This window comes from Mobula hypostoma, chromosome 9, assembly GCF_963921235.1.
Source record: "Mobula hypostoma chromosome 9, sMobHyp1.1, whole genome shotgun sequence".
NCBI lineage: Eukaryota > Metazoa > Chordata > Chondrichthyes > Myliobatiformes > Myliobatidae > Mobula > Mobula hypostoma.
The window spans coordinates 95,416,742-95,437,828 of NC_086105.1; the positions used below are offsets into that span (position 1 = coordinate 95,416,742).

Sequence of the window (21,087 nt, forward strand, 5' to 3'; positions counted from 1 at the left end):
GGTATTCTTACTCTCTTTTACTGACCAGCTTAGTGAGAAGACCAGACGTACTCCAATACTGGATATAGATTTTTTTTCTCCTGTAACAGTTCCTCTTTTACATTTTTCACATTCTTCTGCACATTTCTATTTTCATCTTAACTACCAGCTCATTCCCCATTTTCTTTAACATTAACATTACATATGGCAATGGTAAATTGATGCTTCCTTTTGACCATCTTTGTATTGTCACTACTGACCAAAGTTGGATATGTAAATCCTAGATCAACTGCAGCAGTTCAAGATGGTGTTTCACTGCTTTTGAAGAGCTTTTGAGGACAGCCACAAATGTTGGGTTTGCTAGTGGTGTCTAGAGTTTATTAATACAATGCCTTGAAAAGGTACTCACCCCCCCCCACAAATAATTTCACATTTTAATGTCTCATTTTCTAAATTTAAAATATACTTAAGTAGGATTTTTTGAGCTAATCTACAAAACATTGTGCATCATGTCAAATCAAAAAAAATTCCAAAACCTATCAACAATTTACTAAAAATTAAAACCAAAATTGTGAGGCTAAAAAAGCATTCATCCCCTTTGTAATTAGAACTCATCGAATTTGTTGATGCAGAAAATTGGATGATCACCTGAATAAATAATCCTTCTCTCTATAAGGTCCAGCAGTTTGGTAGATTTTCAACAAATCAAACCAAAATGAAGACGAAAGAGCATTCAAGGCAAGTCAGGGAGGTGATAATAGAGAAGTACAATCTGGGGAATAGTGCAAGACCACCTCAAAGGCAGTGAACATAGCTCGGAGTTCAGTGCGGTCCGTCGTGAAAAATACGAAACCACAGCCACGCTGCCTAAGTCAGGCTTAACTTGGTCGCCAGAGAAGAATGGTGCTTGTAAGATAGGCTAATGTGATACCAACAGTCATTTTGAGTGAGCTGCAGAAGTCAGTGGCTGCAACTGGAGATAGTGCAAGACCTTGGCTCCACAATCTCCAAGGCCTTGCACTAAAAGGGAATTTATGGAAGGATCCCTGGCTAAAATAAAGCATATCTTTGCCTGCAAACCTTTGCAAAGCGTCACATAGAAGATACTGTAAAGATGTGGATGAAGGTGTTGTGGTCATATGAGACTAAAGTGGAAATTTTTGACCTCAACACTAACGGTACGCGTGGCATAAATCTAATACTGTGCATCAGCCAGTTGACACTATCCCTACTGTAATGTATGGTAGAGATAGTATCATGCTATGGGGATGCTTTTTAGCAGCAGCGACTGGAAATCTGGTCAGGATTGATGGAAAGATCAATGCTGCTAAATACAGAGAGATCTTGGATTAAAAACCTGCTGCAAGCTTCTGCCAAAAAGCTTAAACTGTGGAGGAATTTCATCTTTCAGCAGCACAATGACGCAAAGCACACTGCCAGAGCAACCATGGAGAAAATTGATGTCCTTGATTGACCCGGTCGGAGTCTTGACCTTAACCCAAGCAAATATCTCAGGCAGGACTTCCAAGATCGCTGTCCATCACCACTCCCCAACTAACCTGGCTCAGCTTGAGCAATTTTGCAAGGAGGAATGGACAAATTTCACTCCATCACATTGTACAAAGCTAATAAAGGTTATCCAAAACGATTATTGGCTGTCGTAGCTGCGGGAGAGTGGTTCAAGGAGGTGCGGTAGCCTTGTGATTAGCACAACACTTTACAGCACTAGTGACCCAGGTTCAATTCCCATCACTACCTGTAAGGAGTTTGTATGTTCTCCCCAAGACTATGTGGGTTTCCTCTGGGTGCTCCAGCTTATTCCCACAGACCAGAGACCTACCAGTTGGTAGGTTAATTAGTCATTGTAAGTTGTCCCATGATTAGGCTAAAGGCTGATTTATATTTGTGCGTACTAGCTTATGCCGTAGCCTACGCAAGTGGGCTGTGCCGTTGTGAGCATTTATACTTGTGCGTTGGTGTGTCTGTGTCGCTCTGCAATTCACCACCAAAACACTAGCTGGCGATGGGGTTTCTATGCCACTGTGTTGAGTTTCTTCGTGTTGAAACTCAACACGAAGAAACTCAAAACTTCAAACAATGGTGACTGAAACTGAAGGAGGGTGAATTTTCTGTGCTTGTCTGGCCACTGAAAGACGTGGATGAGGAAATGCATTTCAAATATTTTCAGATGTCGGCAGGTAGATTCAGAGGTCTGTAAAGCTTTATGGAAAGCATTGCAGCCAGAGTTCCTTCCCTGCCCTTCAGTCGCCCAATGGGAAGCTATTGCAGCGTAGGAGGAAATGCGATGCTACCAAGCGGACCAATCACAGTTGCACGGTCTGCTTCGCCACAAGGTGTAGTTATATTTTTGGGGAGGTGCGCTTCAGGCTGCAGCGTAGGGTACGGTGTAGGGTATATGGCTATGCCAAACTTACGCACAACTATAAATTGGCCTTAAGTTTACATCGGGGTTGCTGGCTGGGCAGCTTGAAGGGCCGGAAGGGTCTTTTCCGGGCTGAATCTCAGTAAATAAATATAAAATAAAATAAATACTGACAAAGGGGGATGAATACTTTTAAAATGCTGACATTGCTGTTTTTGAAATTTTAGTTTTTCATACATATTCATTGTTTTTTGGGTTCTACTGTGGGGGGAAGAGCCTATGATTCACAAAAATCAGTTAAATTAATCTGGTTGTAATACCCATTTATGTGAACAAAGGGTTGAGGGCTGAATACTTTTACAAGGCATTGTATATTAAATAGCTTTTCATGTAAACCTTTGGTAACATAATGCTCCCCTTCAGCCTCTCTTCTTCTAGCCCTGAACCTTGTTTTTCCACTCCTGCCATTCCTGCTTTTAAAAACTTACAGCACAGTTAGTGTTTGCTTATTATCAATGCAGAACAGATCTAGTAGTTCCTATTTCTCTTCCACTTGTCCATGACTTTAAGATGAAATGGGTATTTTTATTGCATTCCAGGTGATGAATGTTTATTTGATTGATTTCCCTTTTGACTTCCAGGTGTGTTTTAGGGAACACTACCATTCTTGCTGAGTTTGCCAGTGAAGACGAGATTAATCGCTTCTTTGCACAAGGCCAGTCGTTGACGCCCTCTCTGGGCTGGCAGTCTCTGGGATCCAGCCAGAACCGTATTGCATCCATTGACAGTTCCCACCCATTCTCAAACCGCAATGATCTCAGTCACTGGAATGGAGCTGGGCTGTCAGGAACTGGTAGTGGAGACCTCCATGGCACTTCACTTTGGGGTACTCCTAATTATTCCACTAGCCTCTGGGGAACCCCAAGCAGCAATGATATGCGGGGAATCGGCAGCCCATCCCCCATTAATGCTTTCCTCCCCGTTGATCATCTTGGAGGTGGAGAGTCCATTTAACTTTACATGACTCAAACTGTGACCTCAACATGAAAAGCAGCACTAATCGGACTTTTCACCTACAACACAAGAGAGAGCGTGAGAAAGAGAGAGAGAGAAGGAGAAAAGGGGTCACCTGTGGAAATGTTCCGTTCTGCACCTTTATTTCCACTTTCTTTTAGCCCAGAACATATCAGTTTTAATACTTGAATCATGCAGGCCAATAGTTTAAAAAATGTGAAAAGTATATATTTATACTTCCAGATAGTGCTATCCATGGAAAAAAAACTGCTTCAATTGAGCTAGTTGTGTGCACTCATCATGTCTATTCCTTAAATTCCAAAACTATTTTGAGTTTGGTGATGTTGGGAGTGAGCTGTTAAATCTGCACTGAGTACTGTCTCCCTGTCCAATTGGCAATAGGGCGGGGTGGGGTGGGGTTGGGGTGGAGGGTGGAGAGGGTAGTTCAAGTGTAAATGTTTACTCAAAAATGTTCTTTTAGCAAGGAAATAAATGGCAAAAAAGTGTGCTCTTTAATATGCCTTGACATGTACTTACCGTAATGTGGTATTGTAGAGCAAAGTTATCATTACTGAGCTTGCAGTTTCAAAAAGAAGTATTGCACCAACCTGCTTCTTTTCAAAACATTTTAATAAGATTAAAGAAAACCTAAAGAATTTAATCTCTGCAGTGTGACACTGTGGCAACAGCTGTGACTTGCAACCCCACCCTGCAAGCCAGGAGGGTACAGCACTTTCAATAGAGCTTTCATTTTTTTTGGAGGTGCCCTGGTTGTGCCCTCTTGTTTACAGACTTCTGAGGGGAAATGTTTACTCTTCCATCATAAATGAAAATAATTTTTTTTTTAATTAAAAAAAAATTGCAGATGAAGATGTTCTATCTCTGGGAATATTGAACAGTGTTTTGACCATGTTCTTTTTTTTTTCTATTCCTCTATATCCTGAAACGAGAAAGAGCATGGTTCTCAGGAAATAGTTCCCTCCCCCTCCCCCTCTTTCCCATGTTAGAAACTTATGGTAGTTTTGTGTAGGACACCCCCTCTCCAACTTTTAGCACTGAATTAAACTGCTCTGTAAAATTACCATTGTTTTATTTTTGCCAAGTTAACTGCTTAAAGCCGGAGTTTCCAGCTATTGCTTTGAAATTGCTGTCATTTTATGATGAGTGAAGGTGAATTTTGCTGACATGTTGTAGTATATATACTTTATTTCCACCACCCCCTTCCTTTATATTCCCATTATCGAGTGGCTAAATGTATTTTGCTATTGTGACTGTCCAATTGACTGTTGTACTTAAAAAAAAAATGGCTGAGATCTGTAACTATGCATACTGTGATCAACTCTACTGGTTCACAGAATCATACTGTCATCCATAAGAGGCCGTTTTAATGTTAGAATTTGCGTATAAAAGAGTTAAACAGAAAACGAGTTATTTTACATTTTGATTTTGTCACAAAATGTATTCATTCAGTGAGACAAACCAGGACACGATTTTAACAATGCAGACAATGCCACCATTTCATTGCCTTCATTTTAACTGTCTGTTGGAAGATGCAAACAAGTCAGTGGCTTTTTAACTGTTTACAAATAGAATGTGATTGTAAAATGTATAATTTGGTTGTGTTGAATTATGAAGTTACTTCAAATATTAATAAATCATGATGTTTTTGGCTGCTCAGCATTTCTCCCCCTGCCCTTCCATTGTTTCTTTGGTGTTGTGATTTATCGTTGGATGTCACTGTCTGTCTTACTTGTGCGGCATCATAGTACATACTTAAGCTGAGCACATCCTTTAAGTTTGAGAAGGGCGAGCCCCACCGTTTTGCAACCCTTAGAGTGTGTTTTCACTACTTTGAGAACCAAAGTAAATGGCTCATCATTTAACACAGGGCTGAGGTCAGAGTGCAGAATCCAGATGGTGTGTTGTTTAATCTGAGGTCAGAGCCTTGTTTCCACAGGAAACTTATGCTCACGGAAGTGACATTAAAATCCAGACCCAAATGAGCTGGCTAATTGTTTTTACACAAGGTGGCCAATTTAAAAACATGGAAATATCTTCTATGAGGATGCCTAACTGTACCCAACCCAAAAAAGAATAGGCCTGACCTTCATAAAAAGGGGTGATGAAAAAGGGTGATGAATGTTTTCTATTGCTATTTAGGCCGTCCAATTTCTTTCCATGCTCACAAGTTCCATCCCTTCATAGTATGAGTGTGGCCGTCTGGCTTTGAACTGAAAGAGAGAATTTAGATTTTTAACATGAAATCCACAGCACAAACAGGCCATTTATTCCAACAGCTGAATTGGTTTACGCATCCTGACTCCTCCCATTTCAAATCTGCATGAATTTCACATTCGGTAATGTAAAGATTACCATTATATTTGTTACTGACCATTGTGTAATTCATCGCTCTGCCACTTCTCTTAGAGCTTCCACCACATCTGGTAGATTGAGAATTCCACAGGCCATAGCCTCAGATGAGGTAGCTAATCTCACTCACAATTCATGGTCCCTTTAAAGCTATCTCTAACATTTGGGGGAAGATGATTAGTCATTCTGCTGAGACACAGGTTAATTGAGCAAATTCTACTGTGGTGATTTGGATTAGCAGGGTGATGTTCTACCAAATGTCAGTCTCAACACACAAAGGGTAAACTCAACCATGCTCCTCTTATTTCTTGTCCTCAATGGTCTAGTACTCAATACTCAATGCTACTTGCACGGAGGAACAACACCGAGAAAAGTGTCACAAATACAAAAGGACTGATGTACTCACCGGCCTTTCCCTGCCGAGTTGGTACAGGATTGGGAAGGGTGGCCACCGGAAGGGTTCACCAGGCCAGCTGCAAACCGACATATCACTGGCTTTCCCTGAGTCTCCCGTGTACTCGTTGATGCTGTTAATACTAACATCCAGATTTTGTAAACTGCAGTGAAAAAACAAACATCACTAGACATTCTTGGCATTGATTGTTAAGAGTGCTGCTGTTCCCAAATTAACAACATAATGCTTAACAACTACCAGCATTTGTATATCAGTTTACAACTGGATGGAAGGTAATGATCAAGCAAGGGAGACTCTGATGGTTTGTTTCTTGTATCTTTCCATCCCCCACCCACCTCCCGCTTTTTAGTTTTCTCTTCTTTTCCTTGTTCCTGGCTTCTCCATTTTATTCCCTCAGTGCAACAAAATTAGCACGTGCTGGATCTAGGTTCACAGGTCTCTTCATCTCACAATGATCAGGCATGTGGTGCTGGGACTCCTTGCTCTGAAGAAAGGCATAAGGTTTATAGATTGCAATAAACACTAGTGAAACAGAATTCTTAATATGCTCATCAGTTCAGACAGCATCTCGGAATCAGGTTTAATATCATTGGCATATGTTGTGAAATTTGTTGTCTTTGTAGCAGTGGTAGAATGCAATATATAGAAAAAAAATTAATTACAGTAAGTATATATATTAACTAGTTAAATAGTGCGAAAATAAAAAAAAGTGAGGTCCCATTAAGAAATCTGAAGAGAGAAACAGCATTTCAGATCAAAGACCTTTATAATTAAACAGTAATTTGTTGACGCAAACAACAGGAATTCTGCAGATGCTGGAAATTCAAACAACACACATCAAAGTTGCTGGTGAACGCAGCAGGCCAGGCAGAATCTGTAGGAAGAGGTGCAGTCGACGTTTCAGGCTGAGACTCTTCGTCAGGACCTGGCCTGCTGCGTTCACCAGCAACTTTGATGTGTGTTGCAGTAATTTGTTGACTTTGTTTCTCTCTTGAAGCTGCCTGATTTGCATTTTCTGTTTTATTTCAGGCTTCCAGTATTTAGTTTTTTTTCACATTTGCTGTGTACTAAATCATAACATAAAATAAATCATTTAAGTTGGCCTTGATAAACCCTGAATGGGTGGAATTGATACTGTAATAATTCTTGGGCACTAAAACTTCCATGCTGAATTTTTGGAGACAATATAGCAACACCACCTTGATTTAAAAAGATTAAGACTAAGGGAAAAAATGTGAGGTCCCTTTGATAACTGGTGAGCGGGTGGAAGAGCTCTTTGTCCATCATCCTCAACACCACCCGAATCACGTCACAACGGATGTTATTTTGGGATCATGGCAAGCTTCCCAATATCCACCCTCAGACTGAGAATCTCAAAACAACAGCAGCAAAATTTAACAACTTATTACCCAGAGAAACCACTGTAGCCCTGACAGTATTAAGCAAGGATCTTTTAGTAGTGAGCCCTGTTTCCAAGTGTGGTCTATTTGCTAGGTTCGGGTGGGATGACAAGTGTATCAATGGGCACTTGATAGTTGGCATGGGTGTGATGGGATGAAGGGTTCATTTCTGCATTGTATAACTGGGGAGGGAATTTCTCAAAGTGTCTAGATTCTGAATTAGGAAACCTACTGCAGTAGAGAAACTTGCTTTCAGTCAGCTCTGGTTTAGTTGTAGCACTCTAGGCTGAGTCAGAAAGCTGTGGATTTCCATATCTACTCACTGAATTGATCTTAAAGATCAATGCTAATACTTTAGGATGGAATAAAGAAAAACATTGCACTGTCAGAGTTGTCATATTCCAATGAGTTATGAACAGAGGGCCTCTCCGCAGCATCTTTAAGAAAGAGCAAGGGAGTGTTTCCCCCACAATCATCTCCAAGCCAGTCAACTTTAAGAAATAAACACATTATTGTATCATTTTGTGCAGAAGCCTGCTGTAGGCAAATAGGTCAGTAATTCTTTTCAGGTGGGGTTGCAGATGTAGTGTATTGATTGGACATTTTGAAATCTATTTAAGAAGTTATTTCCAGTACACAAGGAGAACCAAATAATCTGGTGCAGCACACAAGAAAAATAAGATAAAGAACAGAATTTTTTAAAAAAGCAAATTCAAATACATAAGATAGCTTATATACATACAGTACTGTACAAATGTCTTGGACATGTGTATATATAGCTATGTGCCTAAGACTTTTGCACAGTACTGCATATTATATCTTTCCAGTTATCAAATAACACTTAATTCTACTAAGCTAATACAATGCTGTCTGTTGTTCCTGTCTGCGCCTTGTGCACATCGGGTGGCAACCTTGCTGTTTCTTTAGCATTTTTGTCTGTTTTTTACGAGGCCGAGTTGCTAGTTCGATGCTCAACCCAGCATGGATGGAAAGCGTGCAAGGAGCCGGCCAGATTCAAGCCAGGACCACTTACCTCAAAGTCCGGTGCGGATGCCACTACACCACCAGCTGGAATACAAAGCTAAGTGCTTTTATTTCTGTTTCGCAATCACTTTCTTTTTTTAACCAATATACAGTACTGTGCCAAAGTCTTAGGCATGCTAGCTATATATATATATATATATATGTGCCTAAGTCTTTGGCACAGTACTGTAGATGATTGTATATCCATAAGGTGATTGATAGGAAATGATAAAGTAGCAATGCCCGAGGATGTGCAGAAGGGGGTTAATGGGTGGAGGTGTTGATCATCCTTACTGCTTGGGGAAAATAACTGTTACTGAGTGTGGTGGTCGTGGTGTGAATGCCAAGTAACCTCTCCCCGAAGGGAGTGGAACGATCAATGCTCGAGCAGGGTGGGTAGGATCCTTCATGATGTTGTTGGCCCTTTTCCAGCATCTTTTTGAACACGTCTTTCATAGCAGGTAGGCTGATGTTAATCATACATTAAGCAGTTTTAACTGCCCATTGTAGAGCATTCCAAACGGCCTCAGTGCAGTTTCTGTACCATGCAGATGTGCAGCTTGTTAGTGTGCTCTCTGCTGCACATCTGTGGAAAGTAGAGTCTGTAGGATATAGATGTGCACAGTCCAACTCTCTTCAGCCTCCTTAGAAAGTAGAGGCATCAGGGAGCTTTACTGATTGTAAGAGTATGTTCTGGGACCATGAGAGATGTGCACTCCCAGGAGTTTGAAACTGTTTGCAGTTTCTATTGCTGTGCCGCCAATGTAAAGAGGGTTGTGAGTGGTGCGAGTTCTGAAGTTGATAACCATCTCATGTCTTAGAACATAGAACATAGTACAGCACAGTACAGGCCCTTTGGCCCACCATGTTCTGCTGACCCTCAAACCCTGCCTCCCATATAAGCCCCACCTTAAATTCCTCCATATACCTGTCTAGTAGTCTCTTAAACTTCACTGGTGTATCTGCCTTCACCACCGACTCAGGCAGTGAATTCCATGCACCAACCACTCTCTGAGTAAAAAAACCTTCCTCTAATATCCCCCTTGAACTTCTCACCCCTTACCTTAAAGCCATGTCCTCTTGTATTGAGCAGTGGTGCCCCGGGGAAGAGGCGCTGGCTATCCACTCTATCTATTCCTCTTATTATCTTGTATACCTCTATCATGTCTCCTCTCATCCTCCTTCTCTCCAAACAGTAAAGCCCTAGCTCCCTTAATCTCTGATCATAATGCATACTCTCTAAACCAGGCAGCATCCTGGTAAATCTCCTCTGTACCCTTTCCAATGCTTCCACGTGAGGCAACCAGAACTGGACACAGTACTCCAAGTGTGGCCTAACCAGAGTTTTATAGAGCTGCATCATTACATCGCGACTCTTAAACTCTATCCCTTGACTTATGAAAGCTAACACCCCATAAGCATTCTTAACTACCCTATCCACCTGTGAGGCAACTTTCAGGAATCTGTGGACGTGTACCCCCAAATCCCCCTGCTCCTCTACACTACCATGTATCCGCCATTTACTTTGTACTCTGCCTTGGAGTTTGTCCTTCCAAAGTGTACCGCCTCACACTTCTCTGGGTTGAACTCCATCTGCCACTTCTCAGCCCACTTCTGCATCCTATCAATGTCTCCCTGCAATCTTTGACAATCCTCTACACTATCTACAACACCACCAACCTTTGTGTCGTCTGCAAACTTGCCAACCCACCCTTCTACCCCCACATCCAGGTCATTAATAAAAATCACAAAAAGTAGAGGTCCCAGAACAGATCCTTGTGGGAAACCACTAGTCACAAACCTCCAATCTGAATGTACTCCCTCCACCACGACCCTCTGCCTTCTGCAGGCAAGCCAATTCTGAATCCACCTGGCCAAACTTCCTTGGATCCCATGCCTCTGACTTGCTGAATAAGCCTACTGTGTGGAACTTTGTCAAATGCCTTACTAAAATCCATATAGATCATATCCACTGCTCTACCCTCATCTATATGCCTTGTCACCTCCTCAAAGAACTTTATCAGGCTTGTTAGACACAATCTGCCCTTCACAAAGCCATGCTGACTGTCCCTGATCAGACCATGATTCTCTAAATGCCCAGAGATCCTATCTCTAAGAATCTTTTCCATCAGCTTTCTCACCACAGACGTAAGGCTCACTGGTCTATAATTACCTGGACTATCCCTACTACCTTTTTTGAACAAGGGGACAACATTCGCCTCCCTCCAGTCCTCCGGTACCATTCCTGTGGACAACGAGGACCTAAAGATCCTAGCCAAAGGCTCAGCAATCTCTTGGAGCAGCCTGGGGAATATTCCGTCAGGCCCCGGGGACTTACCCATCCTAATGTATTTTAACAACTCCAACACCTCCTCTCCCTTAATATCAACATGCTCCAGAACATCAACCTCACTCATATTGTCCTCACCATCATCAAGTTCCCTCTCACTGGTGAATACCGAAGAGAAGTATTCACTGAGGACCTCGCTCACTTCCACAGCCTCCAGGCACATCTTCCCACCTTTATCTCTAATCGTTGTTGACATTAAGGAAGAAGTTATTTGCTTGAGGAAGCTAATCATAGAAAATATATAACACAGATGGAGGCCAGGTTTGTAGCCCTGCAGGTCAATGAAGGTCTACTTACCGTGTGCTTTTTGAATGTGATGAGGTTCTGCCTCTACCAACTTTTCAGTTAGTTAGTTCCATGCCACTATCATTCTCTGGGATGGGGAAGAAAGTCCTTATCTCCTCATACTCCTTATACCAGCTTAAATCTATGCCTCCCCCATTTTTTTAGCTCTTGACAAACAGAAATAGATTCTTTCTATTTGTGTATGTCCTTCATAATTTTATACACTTGTTTCTCCTCAAACTCTTGTTCCGAGGGAACACACTTAGCTTCATTGATCTATCACCAACGCTACAATTTTTCATACCTGACTACATTCTTGCAAGTCTCCTCTGCATTTGCAATGTGGTGACTGTTGTTCAACTAATTGGTTTCACAAAAACCTCCCAGCTCTTTATATTCCATGCCTTAACTAATAAAGAAATGCATACCACATCCCCTTTTACCCAGTTTATTAACCTGTCCTGCTAGCTTTGAGCATGTGTGGATGTTCATTCCAAAGTCGATGTTCATCCTCCCATTTCTTATGTATTCACTTGCCTGATTACACCTCCCTAAACACATAGCTTCCTAGGGATTATAATTCTCTTCAATCTTCTACCCATTTAACCAACCTTGCTCCGTGCTCCTGCAATTAACCTTTCCTTCTTCCTCTTGCAAACATAGCCAATTTTTGTATCATGCAAACTCCTTGTGTACCCCAGGTTACTGAGAGAGGTAAGAGAAGCAATTGCTTGACTAATATCTTCAAGTCCACTTTAGCCACAGGCAAGGTCCCGGATAACTGGTGAGTAGCTAATGTTCCATTATTCAGGAAGGGAACTAGGGATAATCCTGGAAACTATAGACTGGTGAGTCTCATGTCAGTGGTAGGGAAGTTACTGGAAAGAATTCTTAGGAATAGGATTTATGAGCAGTTGGAAAACTATGGCCTAATTAGGGAGAGGCAGCATGGCTTTCTATGGGGCAAGTTGTGTCTCAATAGCTTGATTGAGTTTTTTAAACATGATGAAGGTAAAGCTGTGCATGTTGTCTACATGGATTTTTTTGAGACAATTGAGAAGGTCCCTCATGGGAGGCTCATCCAGAAGATTAAGAAGCATGAGCTACATGTGAATTGGCCCACTTGTATTCAGAATAGAAGACGGAGAATAGTGGTGAAAAGGACATGTTCTAGCTGAACGTCTGTGATTGGTGGTGTTACTCATGGTTCTGTACTGGGATCTCTGCTGTTTTGTCATGTATTCAAATGACCTGGATGTAAATGTAGATGGGCGAATTACTAAGGTTGTAGATGATATAAATATTGGTGGTGTTGCGGATAGCGTAGAAGATTGGCAAAAGAATACAATAGAATATAGATCATTTGGAGATATGGGCGGAGAAATAGCAGATGGCGTTTAATCCAGACAAATGTGAAGTGTTGCATGTTGGCAGGTCAAATGCAAAGAGACAGTACACGGTTAAGGCAAGATGATTAACAGTGTTGATGAGCAGAGAGATCTTGGGGTTCAAGTTCAAAGCTCCCTGAAAGTGGCTACACAAGTTGAAAGGGTGGTTAAGGCATGTGGCATGCTTGGCTTTATTAGTCAAGGCATTGAGATCAAAAGTAAGAAAGTTATGTTGCAGCTTTATAAAACTCCAGTTAGGCTGCATCTGGAGAATTGCATACAGTTCTGGTCACACCATTATAGGAAGAACATCAAGGCTTTGGAAAGGGTGCAGAAGAGATTTACCAGAATGCTGCCTGGATTAGAGGCATGTAGTTGGAGACCAACTTGGAGATTGGACAAACTTGGGTTGTTTTCTCTAGACAGGTGGAGGCTGAGGGGAGATCTGATAGAGGTTTACAAGATTAAGAGCGGCATAGATAGAGTAAACATACAGTATCATTTTCCCAGGGTTGAGATCTCTAATACCGGGGGGCATGCATTTAAAGCAAGAGTGGTTAATTTCAAAGGGGCAGGTTTTTTAAACAGAGGTATGGATGCCTGGAATGTGCTACCAGGTGTGGTGGTAGAGGCAGATACATTAGGGACTTTTAAGAGATGTTTAGATAGGCACATGAATGTGAGGAAAATGGAAGAATGTGCACATTGTGTAGGCAGAAGAGATTAGTTGGTAATTTGATTACGAATTTAATTAGCTTGGTACAACATTATGGGCCAAAAAGCCTGCTGTACTGGTCTATGTTCTATGTTTTTTTTTACCTAAAAGGCCCTATTTTTAATAATTTAGGGAGTCCAGAGACAGGTAAGTCATTTTTAAAATGAAACACACAATTTTTTTGACCAGAATCTGGACACTTCTTTCACATCAGGCAGTAGGACAGATAGACCTTGCACGGAGATTCCAGATGAGGAGACTCGGACAACAGCCTAGAGATTCCAGATACTAGGGAGACAGAAGTTGGCTAGAAATTCCAAGCAGTAGAGACTTGTTAAACTGCCTTGGGCCCAGTAGATATTAACCAGAGATTTCAGGTACTAAAGAGGCCATTGATCTTGGCACTGGAGAGGCAGACCATGGCTGAAGCACCTGAGCTTCTATATATGAGAATCTCTGACTTTTATTGAAATTCAACCACTTTCTGTTTAACTGCATTTTGCTAAATCATCTTTACCTGTGTCTGAAAGCTGGTTGACCATGATGCCCAGTCCTATGGCTGCTGTACGTCCCAGTCACCGATTCTTCATAGCAAGAGTAGAAACTGGTGTCCAAGATCTGCAGATGGATCAGCTCATCTGAGTTACTGAATCCAGGGTTGTCCAAAGAATTCACAGAGAAGCTGAGCCAGGACTGGGACCGGTGTTGATTGGAGAAGTCATCAAAGCGACTGAACCGCTTGTAACTGGAAAAGGAAAACTGCAATAGTCACAACAACCTTCCTGGAGTGTTTGTATCTGGACACTTGGCCTTGGTGAAGGGTTTTTGGAAGGAAGATGGGACAAGATTTTCCATCTTATTCTCAACCCCAGTTCTGCCATTATGGGAGACCAAGGTCAAGTGGTGTAGTGGCAATGGAGAGTAGAGGTCCAAGAATATTTGGAATATTGTAAGCAATTTTGGACTCCATATCTAAGGTAACGTGCTGCCACTGAAAAGATTTCAGAAAATGTTTGTAAGATTGATCCTGGGAACCTGAGGCGGAGAGTGTTTGATGGCTCAGCAACAGTTCAGAAGGATATGAGGGTGGAATCTTATTGAAACCTACTGAATAGTGAAAGGCCAGGATAGAATGGACATGGAGAGGATGTTTCCATTAGACCATAAGGATAGAATGGACATGGAGAGGATGTCCAGGATAGAATGGACTGGAGACGATGTTTCCATTAGATCATAAGGAAAATTCAGCCCATTCAGTCTTCCCCGCCATTGCATTACAGCTCATTTATTATTCCTTTCAACCCCATCCTCCCTTTGTCACCCTGATTAATCAAGAATCTATCAACCTCTGCCTTCAATATATCTAATAACTTGGCCTGCACAGTCGTTTATGGCAAAGAATTCTGTATGTTCCCCACCCTTAGACTGAAGAATTTTTTTTTCTCAATTCTGTTCGAAATGGACGTCCCTCAATTATGAGGCTGTGCCCTCCGATCCTGGACTCCCCAACTATGGGAAACATCGACTCTGCCCAGACTTTCCAATATTCGACAGGTTTCAATGAGATCCCACAGCATTCACCCCCCCCCCACCCGCCCCTCTCATGCTTTGAAAGTCCAGCGAGTCCAGAGCCATCAAATGCTCTTTGTGTGTTAACCTTTTCATTCCTGGGATCATTCTCGTGAACCTCCTCTGGACTTTTGCCAGCATGTCCTTCCTGAGATAAGGGGCCCAAAACTGCTCACAATACTCCCAAGTGTGCTCTAACCAATACCTTACAAAGCCTCAGAATTACATCCTTGCTTGTGTACTCTAGACCCCTCGAAATTAATGCTAACATTATATTTGCCTTCCTTACCACTAACTCTACCTGCAAGTTAACCTTTAGAGAATTCTGAATGAGGACTCCCAAGACCCTCTACACCCCTGAATTTTGAACTTTATCCCTATTTACAAAATAGTTCACACTTTCATTCTTTCTGCCAAAATCCATAACCCTGAACTTCCCTACACTATATTCCAACTGCCACTTCTTTTCCCGTTCCTCCAATCTGTCTTAAGTCCTTCTGTAGACACCCTGATTCCGCAACACAACATGCCCTTCCACCTATCTTCGTGTCATCTGCAAACTTGGGTCACAAAGCCATCCATTCTTTCATCAAAATCATTTATGTGCAAGGTGAAAAGATGCAGTCCCAACACTGACTACCTGTGACACACCACTGGTCACTGGCAGCCAACCAGAAAAGGCCGCCTCTATTCCCACTCTTTGCCTCCACCAATCTGCCAAATTTCTATCCATTCTGGTGCCTTTCCTGTAATACCCAGGGCTCTTAGCTACCTCTTTCAGAATTCTGTGGTCTATCTGGTTCAGGTGAAATCTCCCTTCTGACCTTTCAGCTTCCCAAGCACCTTCTCCTCAGTGATAGCAATTTCTCCCCCCTGACACTCACATTTCTGGCATTCTGCTAATGTCTTCCACAGTGAAAACTGATGTAAAATACTTATTGTGTTCCTACACTATTTCTTTGCCCTCCGTTAATATCTGTCCAGCATCATTTTCCAGCAGACCAATATCCACTCTCGCCCCTCTTTTACTGCTTATACATGTGAAGAAAGGTTCTTGTATCCTCTTTTATATTATTGGCTAGCTAATCTTTTCTCTTTAATGGCTTTTGTAGTTGCTTTCTGTTGTTTTTTTAAAAACTTCCCAATCCTATACCGTCCCAGTAATTTTTGCTATATTAGATGCCCTTTCTTTTGCTTTTATGCTGTTTTTTGAGTTCCCTTGTCAGCCACAGTTGCTTCATCCTCCATTTCGAATACTTAATCTTTGGCATCCATCTTTCCCATGCCTTCTGACTTTTCTCCAGAAACACCAGCCATTGCTGTTATACCGTCATCTCTGCTCATTTCCACTTCCAATCAACTTTAGCCAGTTTCTCTCTCATCCCTCTGCAATTCTCTTTCCTCACTGCAATACTGAAATATCTAGTCTTAGCTTCTCTTTCTCAAAGTGCAGGGTGAATTCTATCATATTATGATCACTGCTTCCTTAAGGGTTCCTTTACCTTAAGTTACCTAATCAAATCTGGGTCGTTACATAACACAATCTAAAATTGCTGTTCCGTTAGTGGGCTCAACCACAAACTGCTCTCAAAAGTCAGCTTATTGGCATTCTACAAATTCCCTCTCTTGTGATCCAGCACCAAGTGGATTTTCCCAATCTACCTGCATATTGAAAATACCCATGTTTATTGCAACACTGCCCTTTTGACATGCCTTTTCTATCTCTTGATTATTTCATAGCCCACATCCTGACTACTGTTTGGGGTCCTGTATATAACTCCCATCATGGTCTTTTTACCCTTGCAGCTTTTTAACTCCACCCATGAGGATTCTACATCTTTTGATCCTATGCCACCTCTTTCTAAGGAGTTGATTTCATTTTTTTCCCCAGTAGAGCCTCCTGCCTACCTGTCCCTTCAGGAGCAGAAGTAGCCCATTCAGCCCATGAAGTCTGCTCCGCCATTCAATCATGGACTGATCCAATTCTTTCAGTCATCCCCACTCCCCTGCCTTCACCCTATACCCTGGGTAATCAAGAACCTATCTATCTCTGCCTTAAATACACCCAATGACTTGGCCTCCACAGCAGCTCGTGGCAACAAATTCCACAGATTTACCACCCTCTGACTAGAGTAATTTCTCCTCATCTCTGTTCTAAATGGATGTCCTTCAATTCTGAAGTCGTGCCCTCTTGTCCTAGACTCCCCTAACATGGGAAATAACTTTGCCCTATCTAATCTGTTCAGGCCTTTTAACATTCAGAATGCTGCTATGAGATCACCCCTCATTCTCCTGAACTTCAGGGAATACAGTCCGAGAGCTGCCAGATATTCCTCATACAGTAACCCTTTCATTCCTGGAATTATTTTCGTAAATCTTCTCTGAACCCTCTCCAATGTCAAATAAAATAAGGAGCCCGAAACTGCACACAATACTCCAAGTGTGGTCTCACGAGTGCCTTATAGAGCCTCAACATCATGTCCCTGCTCTTATATTCTATATCTCTAGAAATGAATGCCAACATTGTATTCACCGCCTTCACCACCAACTCCCAGAGGTGAACCTTTATGGTATCCCACACAAGGGCTCCCAAGTCCCTTTGCATCTCTGCATTTTGATTTCTCTCCCTGTCTAAATAATAGTCTGCCTGTTTATTTCTTCCACCAAAGTGCATGACCATACTTTCCAACATTGTATTTCATCTGCCACTTCTTTGCCCATTCCCATAAGCTATCTAAGTCTCTCTGCAGGCTCTCTATTTCCTCAACACTACCCGTTCCCCCACCTATCTTTGTATCATCAGCCATAGTCAAACTCATTGACGTACATCATAAAAAGCAGCATTCCCAACACTGACCTCTGTGGAACTTCACTGATAACTGGCAACCAGCCAGAATAAGATCCCTTTATTCCCACTCCTGTTTTCTGCCGATCAGCCAATGCTCCACCCATGCTAGTAATTTCCCTGTAATTCCATGGGTTCTTATCTTGCTAAGCAGCCTCATGTGCAGCAGCTTGTCAAAGGCCTTCTGAAAATTCAAGTACACCACGTCTGCTGCTTCTCCTTTGTCTAATCTGCTTGTAATTTCTGCAAAAAATTTCAGTAGGTTAGTCAGGCAGGATTTTCCTTTCAGGAAACCATGCTGGCTTTGGCCTGTCTTGTCGTATGCTTCCAGGTGTTCCATAATCTCATCCCTAACAATCGATTCCAACAACTTCCCAACCACTGATGTCAGGCTACCAGGTCTATAGTTTCCTTTCTGCTGCCTCACACCATTCTTAAATAGCGGAGTAACATTTGTTAAGCTTCTAGCTAAGATCTTCTTCCAGCCACGACTTGTGGATGCCCACAGCATCATATATGCCAATTTCTAACTGCACCACAAGATCATCTACCTCATTCTGTATAATAATGCATTCAAATATAACATCTTCACTCCTGTATTCATCACCCTTTTTGCTTTTACTCATGCCACTGACTGCAATTTTTCCCCATCATCTGCCCGTCCTTCCTCACAGTCTCGCTACATTCTGCATCTACTTGTGTACCAACTGCTCCGTCCTCAGCACTATTACTCTGGTTCCCACCCCCGGCCAAATTAGTTTAAATCCTCCCCAACACCTCTGGCAAGCCTGCCCACAGGGATATTGGTGCCCCTCAAGTTCAGGTGTAACTGTCTCTTTTGTACAGGTCATACCTTTGCCAGAAGAGATTCCAATGATCCAGAAATCTGAAATCCTGCCCCCTGCACCAATTACTCAGCAACACATTCATCTGCCAAATCATCCTATTCTTACCTTCACTGGTGCGTGGCTCAGGCAGCAATCCAGAGGTTACTGCCCTGGAGGTCCTACTTTTCAGCATTCTGCCTCGACAACTTTACAAGTTCTCTCTTCAGGACTTCCTCCCTTTTCCTACCTATGTCATTGGTATCAATATGTACCATAGCTTCCGGCTGTTCAGCCTTCTCCTTTAACATGCCGTGGACCTGATCCAAAACATCCCTGACTCTGGCAGCTGGGTGACAACATACTCTCTGGTGTTTCTTTCACATCCTCAGAATCTGCCTTCTGCTCCTCTAATTATGGAATCCCTTATCACTACTGCATTCTTCTTCTTCCCCCTTCTGAGCCTCAGTGCCAGAAACCTGGGCAGTGTGGCTTCCTACTGGTAGATCATCTCGTCTCCCCCCTCCCCAATCATATCCAAAGTGGTATACCTATTATTGAGGTGAACAGTTACAGGGGTACTACGCTCTGGCTACCTATTCTTTTTCCCTCTTCTACAGTCACGCTGGGCCTTCTTCCTGCAATTAGGGGTGACTATCTCCCTGTAGCTCCTATATATCACCGTGTCATTCTCATGTATGAGCTGAAGATCGTCAAGATGCAGCTCCTGTTCCTTAACACAGTCTCTAAGGAGCTGCAGCTTAATGCACTTTGTGCAGATGTAGTTATCAGGGAGACTAGAGGTCTCCCAGATTTCCCACATCTCACATAAGGAACTACCATTACCATTCTCAGCACACTAGCTATGTACTAATAGGAAAAAAAACTTACTAGAAACTTACTTAGAACCTCTGCCTGTGCTTTCCCAAGTCCATTCTTGTCTAAGCCTGTTGAGCCAAAGCCGAACCATTCCAACAATGCCCGCTCCTTTCTTTTTATTGGCCCCACACTGACTGTCACCCACCAAGAAAATTTGGAGAGTCTTGGATCGAAGGGCATAGCCTCAGAATAAGGGGTTGTCCTTTTAGAAATGAGGTGAGGAATTTCTTCAGCCAAAGTGGTGAATCTATGGAATACAAGGCCATGCAGGGAATGTGGAGGCCAAGTCATCTGGTATATTTAAATTCATTGATAAAAGGGGTTGACTGGTTAAGGATTATGATTGAATGGTGATGCAGACCTGAAGGCCAAATGGCCCAATTCTGCTCCAATATCTTAAAAAATTAACAATAAGAACAAAAAAACCTGACAACAATTTGATATTGAAACTCTGGGATATTGCATTTGAGACAAGTGTCATAAATTTCTATACATTTGTCCATTTGGACTGGGTTGTAGATCCTCAAAGATAGTGAAGATTAGAGCCAAAAGTTTACTGGGTAAATTTTAGTCATTTCTTCGTTTTGCTCTAAATTTCCTGAGAATTGTTACTCAAACTAAGAACAATAAAAAGGCAAGTTCAAAACTGACTTCAAGGGTTTGAGGAGTTTCAGCTGTTGCATGAATCAGAGGCAGGGAATCGGCCACTGTCAACACACTCTTGAAAAGGGGTCAGTAAATCTGGTTGGTGTGGTCCATATTAGGAATAAAGATGGGGTGTCTCAGGAGTTAGGCTCCAAATTATAAAGATATCATGGATAATAACAGGATTCAGGATTCTTGTGCAACCTTGTGTAGATGAAGACAGATCAGAAGAATTAACACATGGCTAATGGGCTAGTTTGGAAATAAAATGAAGTGTTGAAAATGTTATAAATGCCAGGTGTCCGGAGATACTGACTGGTTTTGGGATAGGAGAGAGCTGCACTAATTGAAACGGGACCCACACACTGCAGGAAAGGATAAGTAGGGAAATGGCATAAGTTTTGAAGCACAAAAAATGGGGAACAGACAAATATGAACTTTAATTTGGAAGTGAAAACACAGGAAAGAATAAAGATAGATATTGATAGCAAGCCAGCAAATAGAGTTAAGATGATTAAGTAAAAGGAAATCCTAATAAAAATATAGTTATGTTCAAAGTCTGAAATAAAACGAGGAGTTGGGGGCAGGTATGCATGGAGAGGAATCAGACACAAGGATTACTGGGGCAGGGTAATGGAAAGATCAAGACTAGGAATTAAACAAGGCAGGGCCTGACCTAATTAGAATAGAGAGATGAAAAGGGAAGGGGGAATAGGAAGAACTTGATAGATTTCTCCTATAACTTGGCAGAACCTTGACAGAGTTTTCAAAGGCAATAGAGAAAGGTGACACAACTGTAAGACTCCTTTAGGGTTGGATGGGGTAGGAAATGAAATACAGATCAGATCAGAACAGAAATCGAGAGAATGCACTTTATGGAGATTCAAAAGGTCGCAGATACTGGAACCTGGAGCAGAAGATTGTGGGAGATACAGCACTGATAGAGTAGACAATAATCCCTCCACCTCCACTGATGCTGTCGGACCCACTGGGTGCATTTTGT

The 21,087-nt window shown here is 42.1% G+C and overlaps 2 protein-coding genes across 9 annotated transcripts in view; one reads left to right on the forward strand and one right to left on the reverse strand.

Moving 5' to 3' along the window:
• LOC134351868 (trinucleotide repeat-containing gene 6A protein-like) overlaps positions 1-3,779 on the forward strand; it is a 181,811-nt gene extending 178,032 nt beyond the window's left edge. For 5 of the 8 annotated variants that reach the window (XM_063058700.1, XM_063058706.1, XM_063058705.1 and 2 more), the window contains one exon: positions 3,004-3,778. In XM_063058700.1, the coding sequence (XP_062914770.1) occupies positions 3,004-3,376 (373 nt within the window). In that variant the 3' untranslated portion in view covers positions 3,377-3,778. Of the gene's footprint in view, positions 1-3,003 lie in introns of all 8 variants that reach the window. The other 3 variants (XM_063058702.1, XM_063058703.1, XM_063058707.1) reach the window with 2 other exon arrangements.
• A 1,442-nt stretch (positions 3,780-5,221) lies between these two features.
• The window catches only part of si:ch211-14k19.8 (interphotoreceptor matrix proteoglycan 2), a 48,975-nt gene continuing 33,109 nt past the window's right edge, over positions 5,222-21,087 (reverse strand). The window contains exons 7-9 of the mRNA XM_063058709.1: positions 13,840-14,067; positions 6,153-6,303; positions 5,222-5,607 (exon numbers count right to left, since the gene is read on the reverse strand). Of these exons, the coding sequence (XP_062914779.1) occupies positions 5,533-5,607; positions 6,153-6,303; positions 13,840-14,067 (454 nt within the window). The 3' untranslated portion in view covers positions 5,222-5,532. The remainder of the gene's footprint in view (positions 5,608-6,152; positions 6,304-13,839; positions 14,068-21,087) is intronic.